Raw genomic sequence first — 16,413 nt, 5'->3', positions numbered from 1 at the left:
AAAGCAAATTTTTCTTGCAAAGAGCAGTTACCGCAGGACAGCCGGCTCCAAAATCTCTTGCGGTACGTTAAGCCGGACAGCACCGAACACGCAAGCGCCACGGTTGCTGGAGGAGAAGTGACGGCACGTGGACACCACCAAACCCACAAACTCCACGTTCCTCTAATTTGACAGAATGAAGGAATCTGCGCTTGGAACAACATCATGGCACTGCGCCATTAGCATGGCAACTACTGGAAAAAATAAACTAATTGCTCCAAGTTTTCCTCTTTTTCTAACAAGACAGTAGAAACCATGTCGAAAAATCAAATCGAAAGGACAGAGCAACAGGTGTCGGGAGTCCCGGATCCTATTTCCAGCTCTCGCGCTGGCGGCACGCACTAAACCTCCGGCTTGCGTGGGAACCCCGAGTGCTGGCAGCAGCCCTGGCCGAGCCGGTACCGCTTCTCCTCTGGTTTTCGGACCAGGGCTCAAAGCACGGGAGGCACCCGGTCTGGAATCCGCCTCTCGTGATCTATCGTAGCTTCTCAGCCCAGGGCGGGTGCGATTGCTCAGGAGGAAGAGGGACCTGACAGACCCACGGCCGGTTGGGTCGGAGTGATCCAAAAGAACTGCGAGAATCTGCTTTGGGAAACGCTGCGCAGCGCGCTCATCGCTCGGGGCTCATACAGAAGAGGGGGTTTGACAAGAAGAGGGAGTTTTTGTTGTTTTGAACGTGCAGAGCGGTTCTGCGGTGCCCATTTCTGTTTCCCTGTGAAAGCCAGGTACAGAGCTGAAATAAAAACCCCCACTACTTCACGGCCTGTGACGGCAGAGGAACGCCGAGGGTGCCCTTTCCTTTCAGGGCAGCACAGTTTAAATCCTCCCTGTGGACAAAAGTTACCCAGCTGCACCGCAGGGAATGAAGCGTCCAGGCGGGCGCTGCCCCTCCGTACCCACAGCGTCTCGTGCCAAGAACCTGCTCACAGAAAGCGACAGCTTTGAGAAACTGCACTTTTTCTCTATTCCACTGAGAAAAATTTGCCCACCGTCTTTAAATCTCTTTAACACCACCAAATTAGACAGAGACAGAACAATGATTTGACAGCTTACTGTCTGTTACCGTGATGAACTATCAGACCCCATCGCGAAGGTTTTCGAGACGGCCAGGGCACTCCATCTAGCGAAGAAGATTATTTATCAGCGAAGTCTTAGATCCACCGTTGGCAGACAGCACTGTTTGCCCAGGAGCTCTGGGGCACCAAATATCCTCGAGAAAATATTTATACTGGGGAAATCAGCTGGTGGTTTGGAATAGCTGCTCTCCTAATGACTCTCTCTAATGCGAAGCTGGTGGACTTACTGGTATTACTGGTTTTGTTTAGTATTTATAAGATAGTATTAGAGAAGTCAACCCGCAGCCTACTCAGTATTGGAATTTCTCACTATATATATAAAGGAGATCAACTTAAAAGAAAATTGGTGGCGCTGTGATTTTTTTTTCCCCAGCCGAGGAGAAGAGCAAAGCTGTGCAGAAACACCTGAAGTCGGAAGACACTTGCATGGCAGAAGGAAGCAAAGACTGGAAAGAGACAGTCAAATAACTTCCCTGACAAGAGCCGATGAGCCAGAACTGCTATCCTCACCGCAGCCTGGCAGAGAGGATTGCCTTGCGAACGCTGAGTTATGTCACTAAGACAATTCAACCGCGCATCCGGAGTCAGCTCCTCCCTCGCTGGTTTCCGATACACAAACAAATCTAAATCCCAGAGACGTGTAACCCGGTGCTACCCTTTTCACAACGTCCTTCCACTGACATTGGTGCCATTTTCCTGGTACTCTATCGGGTGCGGAGGAATTGTGGACGATATGTTTTATTAATAGAAGTGTCGAAACGTTAACCGAGCCAGATACTTTAGCGTGTTGCCCTCCATTTCAGCGATTCACAGCCTCCCCTACAGACTTCTTCAAATCTTTCATGCGACAACAAGCTACATAAAGAAGGGAGGGAAATGACACCGTTTGACAAACCCCAACTGCCCACAGCAGCTCAGACACCCGGGAGTTTTCACCAAGCAGCTGAGCAAGAATTGTCATGGAACAGAGCGAGACAACCGATCCCTTCGCAGGTCATTATACAATCAAGATTACTAACTCAATTTCTGCTGTTAATCCGATCTCACAGCCATGACATCATTCCACAGCATTATTTAGCGTCAATTATTCACCCCGTGCTAACTGACTTCTCTGACTCCCCGCCAGCTCAGGCACTAATTAGCACCACAAACCAGCAGATTTCCGTGGAACGGCAATAGCAGGGGGGAGCTGCCTCCCCCAGGATGCACTTACACAGATTTCATCGAATTTCCCAAAGTCCAGGGTTCGGTATCGGTCAATGGGCGGGCGGATATACTCGCAGTAATCGCTGTTCTTCACCATCTCCAGCTGCCGCACACAGCACACGTACGCAAGCCGCGTCTGGATCTCTGCCATATTCAGCACCTGCCGACGAGGCCAGACACACCGCTCATGATTAATTCAGAAATTTCATTTCAGAATATGTTCTGTAGCCACAATGGAGAAAAAGCAAGTTATCTATCAATTATTTTTCTCTTCCAAGAGCACGCAAAAGGCCGCCGAAGCCTTCACACATCAGCACCTCCATCTGTTTCGCAGGCAGTGGGGACAGCTAGCCGGTGACTCTCCATAACCCACGGCAGAAAGGGAATTGCCATCAAATATATTTCTGCAGTTCAAGGTTGAACTGAGTCTTTCATTCCAGAATACAGCGGTACCTTAAGAGAGAGACGTGTGCTGAGGGGAGAGGGGCACAGTGATCCTTCCAGGCAGAAATCAGTGATGATCTCTACCAGGACAGGGGTTTCACAGAACGGGTGAGGTTGATGAGGACCTCTGGAGGTTGTCTAGTCCAACCCTCCTAGCTGCAGCAGGGTCGGCTGGGGCAGGTTGTCCAAGACCATGTCCAGCTGAGTTTTGAATATCTCCACAGATGGAGACTCTACAGTCTCTCTGGTTGGCCAGTGTTCCACCACCCCCAGTAAAAAACCGTTCAGAAGGAATCCTGTGTTTTCATGTGTGCCGATTGCCATTTGGGCAGTTTCACTGAGCACTACTGAGAGGAGTCAGGGTCTTCCATTTTCCCCACCAAACACTCCCACTACCTGCTGGGAGGAGCATGGTCAACTCAGCCAAAGCACAGCGGGGCGCTCCACAGCTGCACCAACTCCAAAAAGCCACTGCTGAGGGAGACCAGACCTTTTCGGGAAAGGGAGCTATCACAGAGGAAAACTTTAGATTACAGAGCACTACACACACAGTTTGTGGTATTTTCCCCAACTTCGGGAAGCACAAACAAGTATTTAACTTCCAAGAGGGGAATGCGTTATAACTGTGGTTGGGAGGGAAGAAGAAGAAAAGCCACGTTATTCACTTGGGGGACAGCTGCAGAGGCAGATAAATGAGAAGAATGAGTACCAGAGTTGGCCTTTATGCATGCAACAAGGGGAAAAAGAAAAAAAAAAAAAAAAAAAAAAAAAGTAAGCTCTGCAGCCCCACGTTTATCAGTAGTAGTAATGTTAATTACTGCCTAGTGTTAAAGTCTCCCTAAATCAACGCTTCAGAGACATACAGGATAGAAACACTGAACTGGACAGACTTACTACTTTTATTGGTAAAATTGGTAAATTCTGACTTTATCAAAACTTAATGCACCTCTAAGAAAAGGTTTCTTTGCTCTAACAATTCTACCATTGCCTTCCCAGACTGGAGCTCTACCCTCTCCTTTGGTGACCCTCTGCAACGCCCAGCTGGCCATGAGTAAGAGCTCAAACCCAAGACAGACAACGGTCCATCACCAGGCTTGCTCCCCGATTGACCATGGGGAAGCTTCCTGCTCTGTCCATAAAAACAAGATGTACTATACCTTGACCTTCTCCGCCAGTGGATTCCACCTCTTCCAGAGCAGCCACCAGCCAGACAAGCAGTCGCCGTAGTTGGTGAGGTCTGTCTCATCCCGGCTCCCGACATCAATCGCAATCACCACCTTTGCACCCATGGACCTCGCAACATCAGCTAGAAGGACAGAAGGTCATATCAGTACCAGCGCTGCCAATCCCGGTGCTGCTCAGCCAAAGCTTATGACCCTACTGCTAAGGAGTACATAACTTGATGTTGTACCTACCACAAGCGTCTCTTTGAACATCCTCAGATATAAACATTTGCACCCACTCTGCAGAGACTGTTCTCCCCTTGGGAAGGCTCCCCCCCCACCTGCTCATAGAAATCATAGAATCATAAAATGGTTTGGGTTGGAAGGGACCTTAAAGATCACCTAGTTCCATCCCCCTGCCCTGGGCAAGGACACCTCCCACCAGCCCAGGTTGCTCCAAGCCCCATCCAACCTGGCCTTGAACACCTCCAGGGATGGGGCAGCCACAGCTTCTCTGGGCAACCTGCGCCAGGGGCTCACCACCCGCGCAGCCTAGAATTTCTTCCTAATATCTGATCTAAATCTCCCCTCTTCCAGTTTGAAGCCATTCCCCGTCGTCCTATTGCTACATGCCCTAGTAAAAAGTCCCTCCCCAGCTCTCCTGTAGGTCCCCTTTAGGGACTGGAAGGTCGCTATAAGGTCTCCCCGGAGCCTTCTCTTCTCCAGGCTGAACAACCCCCAACTCTCTCAGCCTCTCCTCCCAGCAGAGGTGCTCCAGCCCTCGAAGAGTCTTCAGGGCCTTCTCTGGCCCTGCTCCAACAGGTCCATGTCTTTCCTATGTTGGGGGCTCCAGAGCTGGACACAGTACTCCAGGTGGGGTCTCACGAGAGTGGAGTAGAGGGGCAGAATGACCTCCATTGACCTGCTGGCCACACTACTTCAGATGCAGCCCAGGATACAGTTGGCCTTCTGGGCTGTGATCACACATTGCTGGCTCGTGTTGAGCTTCTCATCAATCAGCACACCCAGGTCCTTCTCCTCAGGCCTGATCTCCAGACATTCCCCACCCAGCCTAGAGTTGGGCTAGGGATTGCCCCGACCCAGATGTAGGACCTTGCACTTGGCCTTGTTGAACTGCGTGAGGTTGGCTTGGGCCCACCTCTCCAGCCTGAGAGGCTCCTGCCTCTGGATGGCATCCCTCCTCTCCAGCGTGTCTACCTCACCACACACCACCATCGGCAAACTTGCTGAGGGTGCACTCGACTACACTGTCCATGTCGCCGACAAAGATGTTGAACAGCACCGGTCCCAGTACCGATCCCTAAGGAACACCACTTGTAACTGGTCTCCACTTGGACATCGAGCCGTTGACCGCAACTCTTTGAGTGCGACCATCCAGCCAGTTCTTTATCCACTGAATGGTCCATCTGTCGAATCCATGTCTCTCTGATTCAGAGACCGGGATATCGTGTGGGACGGTGTCAAACGCTTTGCACAATGCACAGATGACATCAGTTGCTCCTCCTTTGTCAACTGCTGCTGTAACCCCTTCGTAGAAGGCCACTAAATTTGTCAGGCATGACTTGCCCTTGGTGAAGCCATGCTGGCTGTCACCAATCACCTCCTTGTTTTCCATGTGCCTTAGCAGAGAGTTTCCAGACTCCCAACGTGCTGCCCACTCTGCACCGACTGAGCCCCCGTGTAACCTCAGGGTGGGTTCCCATTGCTGAACTGCCGGTAAACATCACTTCTGGGGTACGTTTTGCCCTGGATGGGTGGGATGACCTGACTCTCTCAGGCCACGCTGTCACCAGGACCAAGGTGAAGGCTGCAGTGGAACTGTAGAGCAGGGAGTGGGGGAGAGGAGGTAGGACACACACAGTTCGGGTCCACAGTTACACCAGAGTAGGTATAATGTGAAAGAACACATTAACCCCACGTTAATTTGACCTTGTGCAGTTCTCACGAGAATGAAAGATCGACCTGGATGAGGGGACAGAGTGTATCCTCAGCAAGTTTGCTGATGATACCAAACTGGGTGGGGTGGCTGACACCCCAGAGGGCCGTGCTGCCATCCAGCGTGACCTGGACAGGCTGGAGAGCTGGGCAGAGAAGAACCTAATGAGGTTCAACAAAAGCAAGTGCAAGGTCCTGCACCTGGGGAGGAGGAATGCTAGGCACCAGTACAGGTTAGGGGCGGACCTGCTGGGAAGTAGCTCGGAGGAGAAGGATCTGGGGGTCGTGGTAGACAGTAAATTATCCATGGCCCAGCAATGTGCCCTTGTTGCCAAAAAGGCCAATGGAATCCTGGGCTGCATAGGGAAGAGTGTGGCCGGTATGTCGAGGGAGGTCATTCTCCCCCTCTACTCTGCACTGGTGAGGCCACAACTGGAATACTGTGTCCAGTTTTGGGCTCCCCAGTTCAAGAGGGACAGGGAACTGCTGGAGCGAGTCCAGCGAAGGGCAACTAAGATGATGAAGGGCTTGGAGCATCTCCCTTATGAGGAAAGGCTGAGAGCGGTGGGACTCTTTAGCCTGGAGAAGAGAAGGCTGAGGGGAGACCTTATTATGGCATACAAGTACCTAAAGGGTGGGCTGAAGGAGGATGGAGCCAGGCTCTTTCCAGTGGTTCCCAGTGACAGGACGAGGGGCAATGGGCACAAGTTAGAACATAGGAAGGTCTGTTCAAATACACGGAAAAAACGTCTTTACAGTGAGGGTGACAGAGCACTGGCACAGGCTGCCCAGGGAGGTTGTGGAGTCCCCTTCTCTGGAGATTTTCAAGCCCCGCCTGGATGCAGTCCTGAGTGATGTGCTCCGGGCAATCCTGCTTCGGCAGGGGAGTGGGACTAGATGATCTCTAGAGGTCCCTTCCAACTCTGAAACTCCATGATTCCGTGATCTGGGGGACGCGTAGAGAGAAGTGGCAGTGGCCTTAGCCAGGAGGGTCAGCAGCGCAGGGGTCAGCCCTGCAGGGAGGAGGCAATAAAGGAAAGGAGCAGCACAGGAACCAGACAGCACGGAGAGGCCGGGAGGACTGCAGCCGGAGAAAAGCTTTGGGATCCAAGAGAAAGATTCATATTTGGAAGCGGGAGAGAAATGAGGCAACACTTCCTACTTGAAGGTCAGTAAGAGGACTAGCTGCTGCCTTCGGAGCCGGGTGAGGATTTAGGGAGGTGCCAAGGGAGGGAAGAGAAGGACATGTACCTCACAGAGTGAATTTCTATTTCTTCCACACCCCCAGAGTCCAAGATAGTTGCAGTTTCCAGAATAGTTACGCGTAGGAAAACCACAGCTCTGAAGAACCAATTTAGATGCTTAATTTAGACACTTATTTAAATATCAGATCTGTTCTGTAACTTGGATTTATATTCCTGGGCTCGTTCGGTCTATTGTATCTTTTCCACCCAGTGTCACCTGCGTGTGTGCTCTTTGCCCTCTTCAACAGGCACTGGTGGAAAAGCTGCCTCCGTTTGCAATTCCTGTTTTTGCTTACAGACACAAACGAAGAATGCCAGATGCAGATTTTGGGGGTCGATTTTGTGTTATTTCCATTTCTGGTTTTTAGGCAAATACAGCCATGATGGAAAAATGCAGTCTGGGTTTGTCTGGAACACGTGAACGGCTCAGGTTGCTCAGATGCAGAGTTTCTGGTTTAGACTCCTTCCTCTTTATTCCTACACGATTATAGCCACAAACTGCAATGACACCACGTCGCTCTCTTCTGTCTTGGCCCCTCCTCCCGAGCCACCCCCCTTCCAATGCTTTCTGACGACGATGACCACAGCCCTGACACAAAACACATCCCAAACACACACAAGTGAATTCACACGCCTCGAACCCTTTTGGGTTCAGTCCTCAGAACACCCCAAACTCCATATCACTCTCTTGAACCCCACGCGAGTCCACCTCCGCCACGTGCCAGCAGGTCACCATGACAGCGACACCTGTCAGCCGAACCCTTCAGGCTCCGGGTGACACCAGTCTGAACAGTGAAGAATTAACGCTGTTGCTTTATCAGAACTATTTCTGATTCAACTGATACTTTTTGAAAAGAAACTCAAAGACAGACAGTATGTTTGCAGTTTAACTTCTGCTCTTCTCCTTTCAGTGAGCACTAAAATAAATCCAAAATGAGCTTGGAATTACGTGTTCAGAATACGTCTATTAGGAAATACTTCGTAACAAAAAATAGTCTTAATAAAGCCATGACAAAGCAAACACCTGGGAAACTGGGAGGGGTGGCTGACACGCCGGAAGGCTGTGCCGCCATACAGCGTGACCTGGACAGGCCGGAGAGTTGGGCAGAGAGGAACCTTATGAAGTTCAACACGGGCAAGTGTAGGGTACTGCATCTGGGGAGGAATAGCCCCACGCATCAGTACGGGTTAGGGGCTGACCTGCTGGAGAGCAGCTCTGGGGAAAGGGACCTGGGAGGCCTGATGGACAACAGGATGCCCATGAGCCAGCAATGTGCCCTGGTGGCCAAGAAGGCCAATGGCATCCTGGGGGGCATCAAGAAGAGTGTGGCCAGCCGGTCAAGGGAGGTCATCCTCCCCCGTCTGCTCTGCCCTGGGAAGGCCACATCTGGAGCACTGTGTCCAGTTCTGGGTTCCCCGGGTCAAGAAGGACAGGGAACTGCTGGAGAGGGTCCAGCAAAGGCCTACAGAGATGATGAGGGCACTGGAGCATCTCTCTGCTGAGGAAAGGCTGAGGGAGTTGGGGCTTTTTAGTCTGGAGAAAAGATTGAGAGGGGATCTTATTAATGCTTATAAATACTCAAAGGGAGGGTGCCGGGGGGATGGGAACAGGCTTTTTCCAGTGGTGCCCAGTGACAGGACAAGAGGGAACGGGCACAAACTTGACCATAGGAAGTTCCATCTCAACCTGACGAGGGACTTCTCTCCTGTGCGGGCGGCAGAGCACTGGCACAGCTGCCCAGAGACGGAGGGGAAGTCTCCCACTCTGGAGCCATTCCAAACCCGCCTGGACGTGTCCTGTGCCACTGCTGGAGGTGCCCCTGCTCTGGCGGGGGGTGGGACTGGGGGAGCTCCAGAGGGCCCTTCCAGCCCCCACCAGTCTGGGATGCTGTGATTTTGTGAAACTGAAAACGATGACTCTGGGTAACCATCATGAGAATAAAGGTGTCTGCCACATTTCTCCTTATTTCATTTTTTGAAGGAGCGAGAAAAGGGAAAAAAAAAAACAACAGAAAAAAAAAAAGGAGGACAAAGTTTTGGAGGGTGTTTGACCGGCTGTGTTCTGGGTAACTTCTTCCCAAGTGATCTGTGCACCCACCTGGCAGATTGTTGATATAACCTCCATCCATCAAGAGGTGCCCGTCCTTGGGGTCACAGAGAGGAGGCATGTACCCGGAGAGGGACATGCTGGCACGGACATACCTCCACAGAGAGCCTGCGGGAATGAGAGGGAGGGAACAGCAACAGCATTAATTACTGCCACAGAGGCGGGGTAGGCTTCGGCACTCATTAAAATAATCAGGAGATGGAGTTTCTCCTGAGAATACCGTTAGAAAGTTATTAAAGCAGTTTATTTTCTATACCATGATCCTGGCTAGGGGGAAAAAAAGGAAAAAAAATAAAGGCTACGCAGACATACAACCAGGCAAAGACCTTCGAAACCACAGTTTGAAGCCCATGCCTCGTATTTAGTGCCTTCAAGGAGATTGCAGCATATGCCTGACTGCAGGGATCATCTTTAGTGCTTTGTTGAGCTTACACCGATAAGGAAAGGAAAAGGCTTCTCCTGGGGACAAAGGGATAGGAAGAATAAGCAGATTGAAGTGCAGTTAAAGCCATTATGTCCTACAGAGATCCACAAAAAACCAGACTTTTAGCAGGAGCCGAACATGAAAAATATACTCTGTAGAAGCCCAAAAATTCTGTTTTTCCTGCTCTGTAACAAGCAAACATTTTCACTTGTAAAACCAGTGTGAGTACATGGTGGCCATCTCATCTCTTCTTAGGACACTTCTGGTAATAGCGTTGTGAAGTTATAATCTTTTAAGCCGTTAGAAACAGAAAGTTTAATCAAGTAGAATTGATTGGATCTCTTTCCTGTAAAACATTCTCCTTTAAGGCTCTTATTTACTGATTCCTCTCTTAACATTTGTATCAGCTGAACTGAGAAGACGCTGCAGTTCCAAAGAGGCCAAGAGTCTCGTTTGAGAAGCGAATATTTAAAATCTCAAAAATAAAGATGCCTCGTGACGTTAGCTCACTTCTCAACAATTAACTCCTTGATCCTTCAAACAGCAACTCTTTCCAGCAAACTGGGAATTGATTTTTTTTTTTTCCCTTTTCTTTTTAAAATAGGTAACACTCCGTTTCTAATTATAACCTAAGCACTCCTCCGGTTTAGCACAGGTCAATACTGGCAGATTTGAGTTTTCGTATTTACAGTTTTAGTTGAGTGGGAACTTAAACCCAAGAAAAATGCCGACTTCTTGTGTTACGCCCCACAGATGAAACCAAGAGCTTCCTGCCCTAACGGCGGCAATGGAGAGCCTTACCTGCGCCAGCTCAAAAAAAAACCGAAACGTCAGAGACGTGGCAGCAAAGGCTTCAGCTACCCAAGGCAATATCTGGGGCGCCTGGTAGGCTTCTACCGGCCCCGCTGGAGCCTGAGTCACTGCGCCGTTACCCCAAATAGACCAAAGCTAAAGCAAGCGTCCCACCGGGCTGCCACCACGTCCCGACAGCACAGCAGACAGCTCAGATCTTTCTCCTCTGTTCAGTCAGTAAAGTACAGTACAGTTTTCCCCCAGAGACATAAAGAGGAGCGGACACAAATGAGAACCTTAACCTCGCCTCTGCTTCAGGCTCAGGAGTCTCTTTATTGGGAAAACAGCTTCATTTATGGGGAATTTGAATCTTAAAATGTTTTGGTTGCATTAGGACTGATTCATGGCTAACACACCTGCACTTCGCAGGGTGTTTTAAGGAAACAGAATGATGTCAACGGACCCATTTTCTCTCTAAACAATGAACGCAACATCTCATTTAATTTCTTCCCAACAGCTCTGTTCCTTGTCAGCTGTGTACAACCGCAGTTTGGTGCTCAGCAAATAACAGAGAAGGGAGAAACAAAAGGAAAAACAAATTTAAAGGTGAGGAAAATTGCAGGAACAAGGGGTCACGCTGAAGTTTCACATCATTATTTACGACCCGCCCACACACTCACCGTCCGTGTGGACCCTCATCGTTGAGGCAGTGATGTCGGTTGTGATAGTGAAGTAAGGAATCCACAGATCCTGCAACAGAGAAGGTCCCAATTTTACTGAATCTGTAACCTCGTACTTAAACTAAAACCCGTGCTTAAACACCAACCAAAGCAACAGCCTCAGTATCTTAACAGAGCTGCAGAGACGAACGCCTGCATGGATGGAGCAAAACCCGTCAGCCCTGTCTTTAAGTTCATAAATTTGTTTCGTATGCAAACATTTCATTCAGAACCAAGGCAGACAAAAATCCTTTTTAATAGCAAGAAATACTTGTTCCAGAAGACTGTCGAGCACACAGAGCAGCACAGAAGCCTCATCACTCAAACTACTGTTCACCTTCTTTCTGATATCTGTTTTTCTTTCAGATGAAGTGGGGGGGTCCGACGATAACTCATCTAAAGAGCTCCCTAGGCTGTTTCTTGCTGAGGGACAACAAAAAGGACCCACCTTTTACATATTCCATTCTTATCTAGGGCGCTAAACACCTGCTGCTTTTGGCCTTCCCTGGAGACACGGCACTAAGCCGGAGAGATCTCTGATCTCGCCCAGTACGGCCATTCTTGCGTTTCACCCAACCGTTCCATTCAAGGTGGTGTTCACCCCCCTACACAGAACAAGTCTTCCACAGTCGCATTCCCCACGGATGAGCACACATCTCCTCAGTGTCCCCCAACCCCAACCCATGACTGGAGCAGGCAGCATCTTTCTTGCCTCAGTTCCTGAGACACCACAGCCCAGGGCAAAGTGGGAAGAACACGAGTTGTGGCCTCTTGACTAAGTGAGGTTTGATTTGTACCCTGCGGTGATGAAGGTAGGGGTCATTGCAGCAGGAGAGTCACAGCAATGCTGCTGAGACCCAAAGCTGCCCAGAGTCAAGCCAAACCCTTGCAACACCGCCCGCTCCATTGTAGTTGGATCCATTTTACTCTCTCATCTTGCTTGCTGGGAAATGTCACGTTGCCACATGCGACAGACGGACACTCAGGACACCACATTCTCTTCTAACCTGGGGTCAGAGATCAGCTGTGCTTTTAAGGAGTTTAAACCCTTTAAAGACTTTACAGCAGCATCTTGGGGTTGTTCAGCCTGGAGAAGAGATGGCTCCGAGGAGACCTTAGAGCCCCTTCCAGTGCCTAAAGGGGCTACAGGAAAGCTGGGGAGGGATTCTGGATCAGGGAGGGGAACCATGGGATGAGGGGGAACGGTTTTAAATGGAAAGAGGGGAGATTTAGATGAGATATTAGGAAGAAATTCTTGACTGTGAGGGTGGTGAGGCCCTGGCACAGGTTGCCCTGAGAAGCTGTGGCTGCCCCATCCCTGCAGGTGTTCAAGGCCGGGTTGGACGGGGCTTGGAGCAACCTGGGCTGGTGGGAGGTGGCCCTGCCCAGGGCAGGGGGGTGGCACTGGATGGTCTTTAAGGTCCCTTCCAACCCAAACCATTCTATGAGTATATGAGTCCACGAGCATTACCTACAGGAAGAAAGGATCTTGCAAGGTTGATCTTCAAGAAGACCCCAGAGGTTGTGTGAGACACCACAGGGTAAGAGAGCAGTGAGGAGCGTGGTACATAAGGGGCAGGATGATATACAAAAAGAAAGGCTGAGCTAAGTGCCTTACAGGTTTATCCAACGGGGCTGGACCAAACCAACAAGCCCCACACCCAGCAGAGGAAGTGCCCATTTTTGTTTCAGCCATGTCTGTGCTCACATCCCACCAGCTGGAAAAAACTGGCCTCCCAGCTGCGCAGGGTTTGTCAGAGAGAGGATAGTTTCGGAATGTCTCCATGGTGGTAGCGAAAGGGTACGGGAAGGAGAAGGGTTTGTTTGAATAAATTGAACTTACACCCAGAGAACAACAGCTGATGGTTCTGTGTCAGTCAGCAAAGCTGAATCAAGCCTAACGAGGTAACCCTGATTCCCACCAAGCCAGCCTCTCTGCTCACGGGAGAAGGTGTCCGGGTCTCCTCTAGCACGGCTTTGATGTGCCTTAAACTGACACCAAACAAGGGTTTGGATTCCAGCTACCAGTGCGAGCTGGGAAGTGCTCCCTCGCCGCTCAGCCTGTGGTTCCGGTGTAAGTTTCTGTGCTGTCCTACGAGACACTCTGGCCCGCCAAGAAGGAGGTTTCTTCCTAGCAAGTTTAATCTCTTAAGCAGCTCTGCAAAGATGGTGGAATTGGGGAGGACTAACAGATGCTGCACAAGTATTACAACCCATCTGGTATAAATGCCACAGGAGGGCGGATGAATAAAGTGTGACTACGAGAGTATCAGGGGCGCCTCTCCACGCTAAAGACGCTCTGATGATTGCAGAGCTCCCTGCACCGACCGCATCTGAAGCAAAAATAGAGGAACTGGGAAAGAAGTCTATCTGGCACTTCCTTTCGTATTCATGCAAACACACGCACAAAAGAAACTAAACCAAGGCCGACCACGCAGTAACGAAGACTGCATTTCTCGGAGATCGTTTGATTTGATCTGGGGACAGAGCATTATTCAAGTCTCAAACAGGACTTGATAGAAGTCTTTTCTGATTCCGCACACCTGAGCCTCCTGCTGCGATGACTTGCAAGAGCATTTTGTGCTTCTGGCACGGGGGATAAAAATTCCAGAACCTGGTGCTCTCCTAGAAGGATGGGTAATTCCCGGAGGCGTTCAAGGCCAGGTTGGATGGGGCTTGGAGCAACCTGGGCTGGGGGGAGGTGGCCCTGCCCAGGGCAGGAGGGTGGAACGAGATGATCTTCAAGGTCCCTTCCAACCCAAACCATTCTATGATTCTACGAATTTCAGAGGAGCAGTAACTCCGTTTCTTGAGAAATATCTTTCAAGCACCCTGGCCTGGATTTCTGCATGTTTTCCTGGAAGAACTTGTACAGGCTGATCTCTTCTCATGGACCGTCTTTGGCTGACATCTGTAGCAGCAATCACAGGGGCTGCTGGTAACCAGGGCTACCCCACAGACAGCACTGCTGGCAGTCAGGAGACACCTACGTGACAAGGGTTGTGAGAGAGCACATTTAAGGGAAAATGGAAACCTCCCTTTCTATGTCAGAAATAACAGATCAACGTAAGTGCTTCTGCCCCAGCTCTGATGCAGAAGAGGGAGGAAGGCACGCGTGAGGAGTGCAGGAGTGCCACCTCACAGCCACGGGAAGTAAAAAGGAGAACATGGCCCAGTGCTTCCTCATGTTAAGCTTTTCTAGAGACACAAGGGCCAGCACCCACCCGGCCCCTCGGGGAGGAAGTTCTCCGGTCCTGCTACCACCACTGTGGGTCCTCCCAGGAAGGGGCAGTTGTGGCCAAGCACCCAAAGACAACCTGCGTCTGTAGGGCTATAATTAACTCTTGTTGATACGTATTTCCAGTTGGCAGTCATTGCTACCCAGCCCCCTCCAAAACCACTCCAACTACTGAGAAAAGATGGATGTTTGCAGGTTGGACACTGAAATAATGCTTTAAGAAAACGTTTCTTCAAGGCTTAATGCGTCAAAGTTCAGCTTCTGTTACTTTATAAGTTACCCTTTACACTTCCGCAGCTTTCGATTTCCAGCTGTCCAGTGACGTGACTGGTTAACCTGTGCTGGTAACACGAACCGCGATGAAGGAGTAACTGCCTCTGTCCTTGCAGATCTGCACAACATTTCTCCTTATTTATCTGATGGAAGCCTTCCAACGTAGGAAACGCTCAGGCACAGACCAAAGGGTTTAGCCTACTACCCTCAGCATGCACAGAGATGATCACAGATTCACAGAATGTTGGGGGTTGGGAGGGCCCTCTGGAGCTCCCCCAGACCCATCCCCCTCCAGAGCAGAGGCACCTCCAGCAGTGGCACAGGACACGTCCAGGCGGGTCTGGAATGGCTCCAGAGGGGGAGACTCCCCCCCTCTCTGGGCAGCTGTGCCAGTGCTCTGCCGCCCCCACAGGAGAGAAGTCCCTCCTCAGGTTGAGATGGAACTTCCTATGGTCAAGTTTGTGCCCGTTCCCTCTTGTCCTGTCACTGGGCACCACTGAACAAAGCCTGTTCCCATCCCCCCGGCACCCTCCCTTTGAGTATTGATAAGATCCCCCCCTCAGTCTTCTCTTCTCCAGACTAAAAGGCCCCAAGTCCCTCAGCCTTTCCTCAGCAGAGAGATGCTCCGGTCCCCTCATCATCTTTGTAGCCCTTTGCTGGGCCCTCTCCAGCAGTTCCCTGTCCTCCTTGACCCGGGGAGCCCAGAACTGGACACAGTGCTCCAGATGTGGCCTCCCCAGGGCAGAGCAGACGGGGGAGGATGACCTCCCTTGACCGGCTGGCCACACTCTGCTCGATGCCCCCCAGGATGCCATTGGCCTTCTTGGCCACCAGGGCACATTGCTGGCTCATGGGCATCCTGTTGTCCATCAGGCCTCCCAGGTCCCTTTCCCCAGAGCTGCTCTCCAGGAGGTCAGCCCCTAACGTGATGCTGTCACGTGCCTCAGAACTGGATTTCTCTTGGACAGAACCTTCCCGTGGCTGCAAGATTAGAACAGGTCATACAGTTACAGCTGTTAAAAGTCATAAGGAGGGAATCAACTGCATCTTAAAGGGAAGTACAATAAACTGACGGCTGAAATCCAAAATGGTGATAGACCAGGGGAAGCTGGGGCCATGTAAGCTCAGAGGAGATTTTCTTCCATTTTGTCACTCTCTCCTGGCCAAAACTCTGCTCAGCATTGCCCTCCGGCCTCACGCTGCCACCTACCACCCACCGCTCACACCACGGTAACCGAGAGAAGACCGTGAGAGGCTCTCGGTGCTTTGCATACGGCAGCTCCTCAGCTGCGCCAAAGCAAGCACAGAGGAGACGGTTCCGTCCCCGGACAATCACACGTTTTCCTGTCAGGCTCTGCTGGAACTAAAGATAGGAGCTGGAGCGCTTCAGGAAAGGACACGCATGATTAGAGACCTGAGGGTATGGCTGGTGCTGCCGAATTAACAAAACAAAAATAATTCCACTCTCAGAAGGAGTTATCACTCCAAAACCCGTTTGTTCCCAGCACCATCCCCTCTGTGCAGCGAAATGCTATTTTAAGCCATGGGATGATTAATCACTTACTTTCATACTTGCATTTAAGTAGGGAATGTTTTAGGTTATTTTTAATAAATATATTTGTGCCTCTACTCCACTCTTGTGAGACCCCACCTGGAGTACTGCGTCCAGCTCTGGAGCCCCCAAAATAAGAAGGACATGGATCTGCTGGAGCGGGGCCAGAGAAGGCCACAA

General features: G+C 50.6%; 1 protein-coding gene across 2 annotated transcripts in view; it reads right to left on the bottom strand.

Moving 5' to 3' along the window:
* Window positions 1-16,413, bottom strand: part of PNPLA7 (patatin like domain 7, lysophospholipase) — a 137,035-nt gene that overhangs the window by 14,024 nt on the left and 106,598 nt on the right. For both annotated transcript variants that reach the window (XM_082492495.1, XM_082492496.1), the window contains exons 28-31: window positions 11,132-11,201; window positions 9,227-9,343; window positions 3,923-4,071; window positions 2,329-2,481 (exon numbers count right to left, since the gene is read on the bottom strand). In XM_082492495.1, coding sequence (XP_082348621.1) covers window positions 2,329-2,481; window positions 3,923-4,071; window positions 9,227-9,343; window positions 11,132-11,201 — 489 coding nt within the window. The remainder of the gene's footprint in view (window positions 1-2,328; window positions 2,482-3,922; window positions 4,072-9,226; window positions 9,344-11,131; window positions 11,202-16,413) is intronic.

The sequence above is a fragment of the Vanellus vanellus genome (genome assembly GCF_965231255.1).
Source record: "Vanellus vanellus genome assembly, chromosome: 18".
In the NCBI taxonomy this organism is placed as follows: domain Eukaryota; kingdom Metazoa; phylum Chordata; class Aves; order Charadriiformes; family Charadriidae; genus Vanellus; species Vanellus vanellus.
This window is presented reverse-complemented; position numbering and strand designations above follow the sequence as displayed.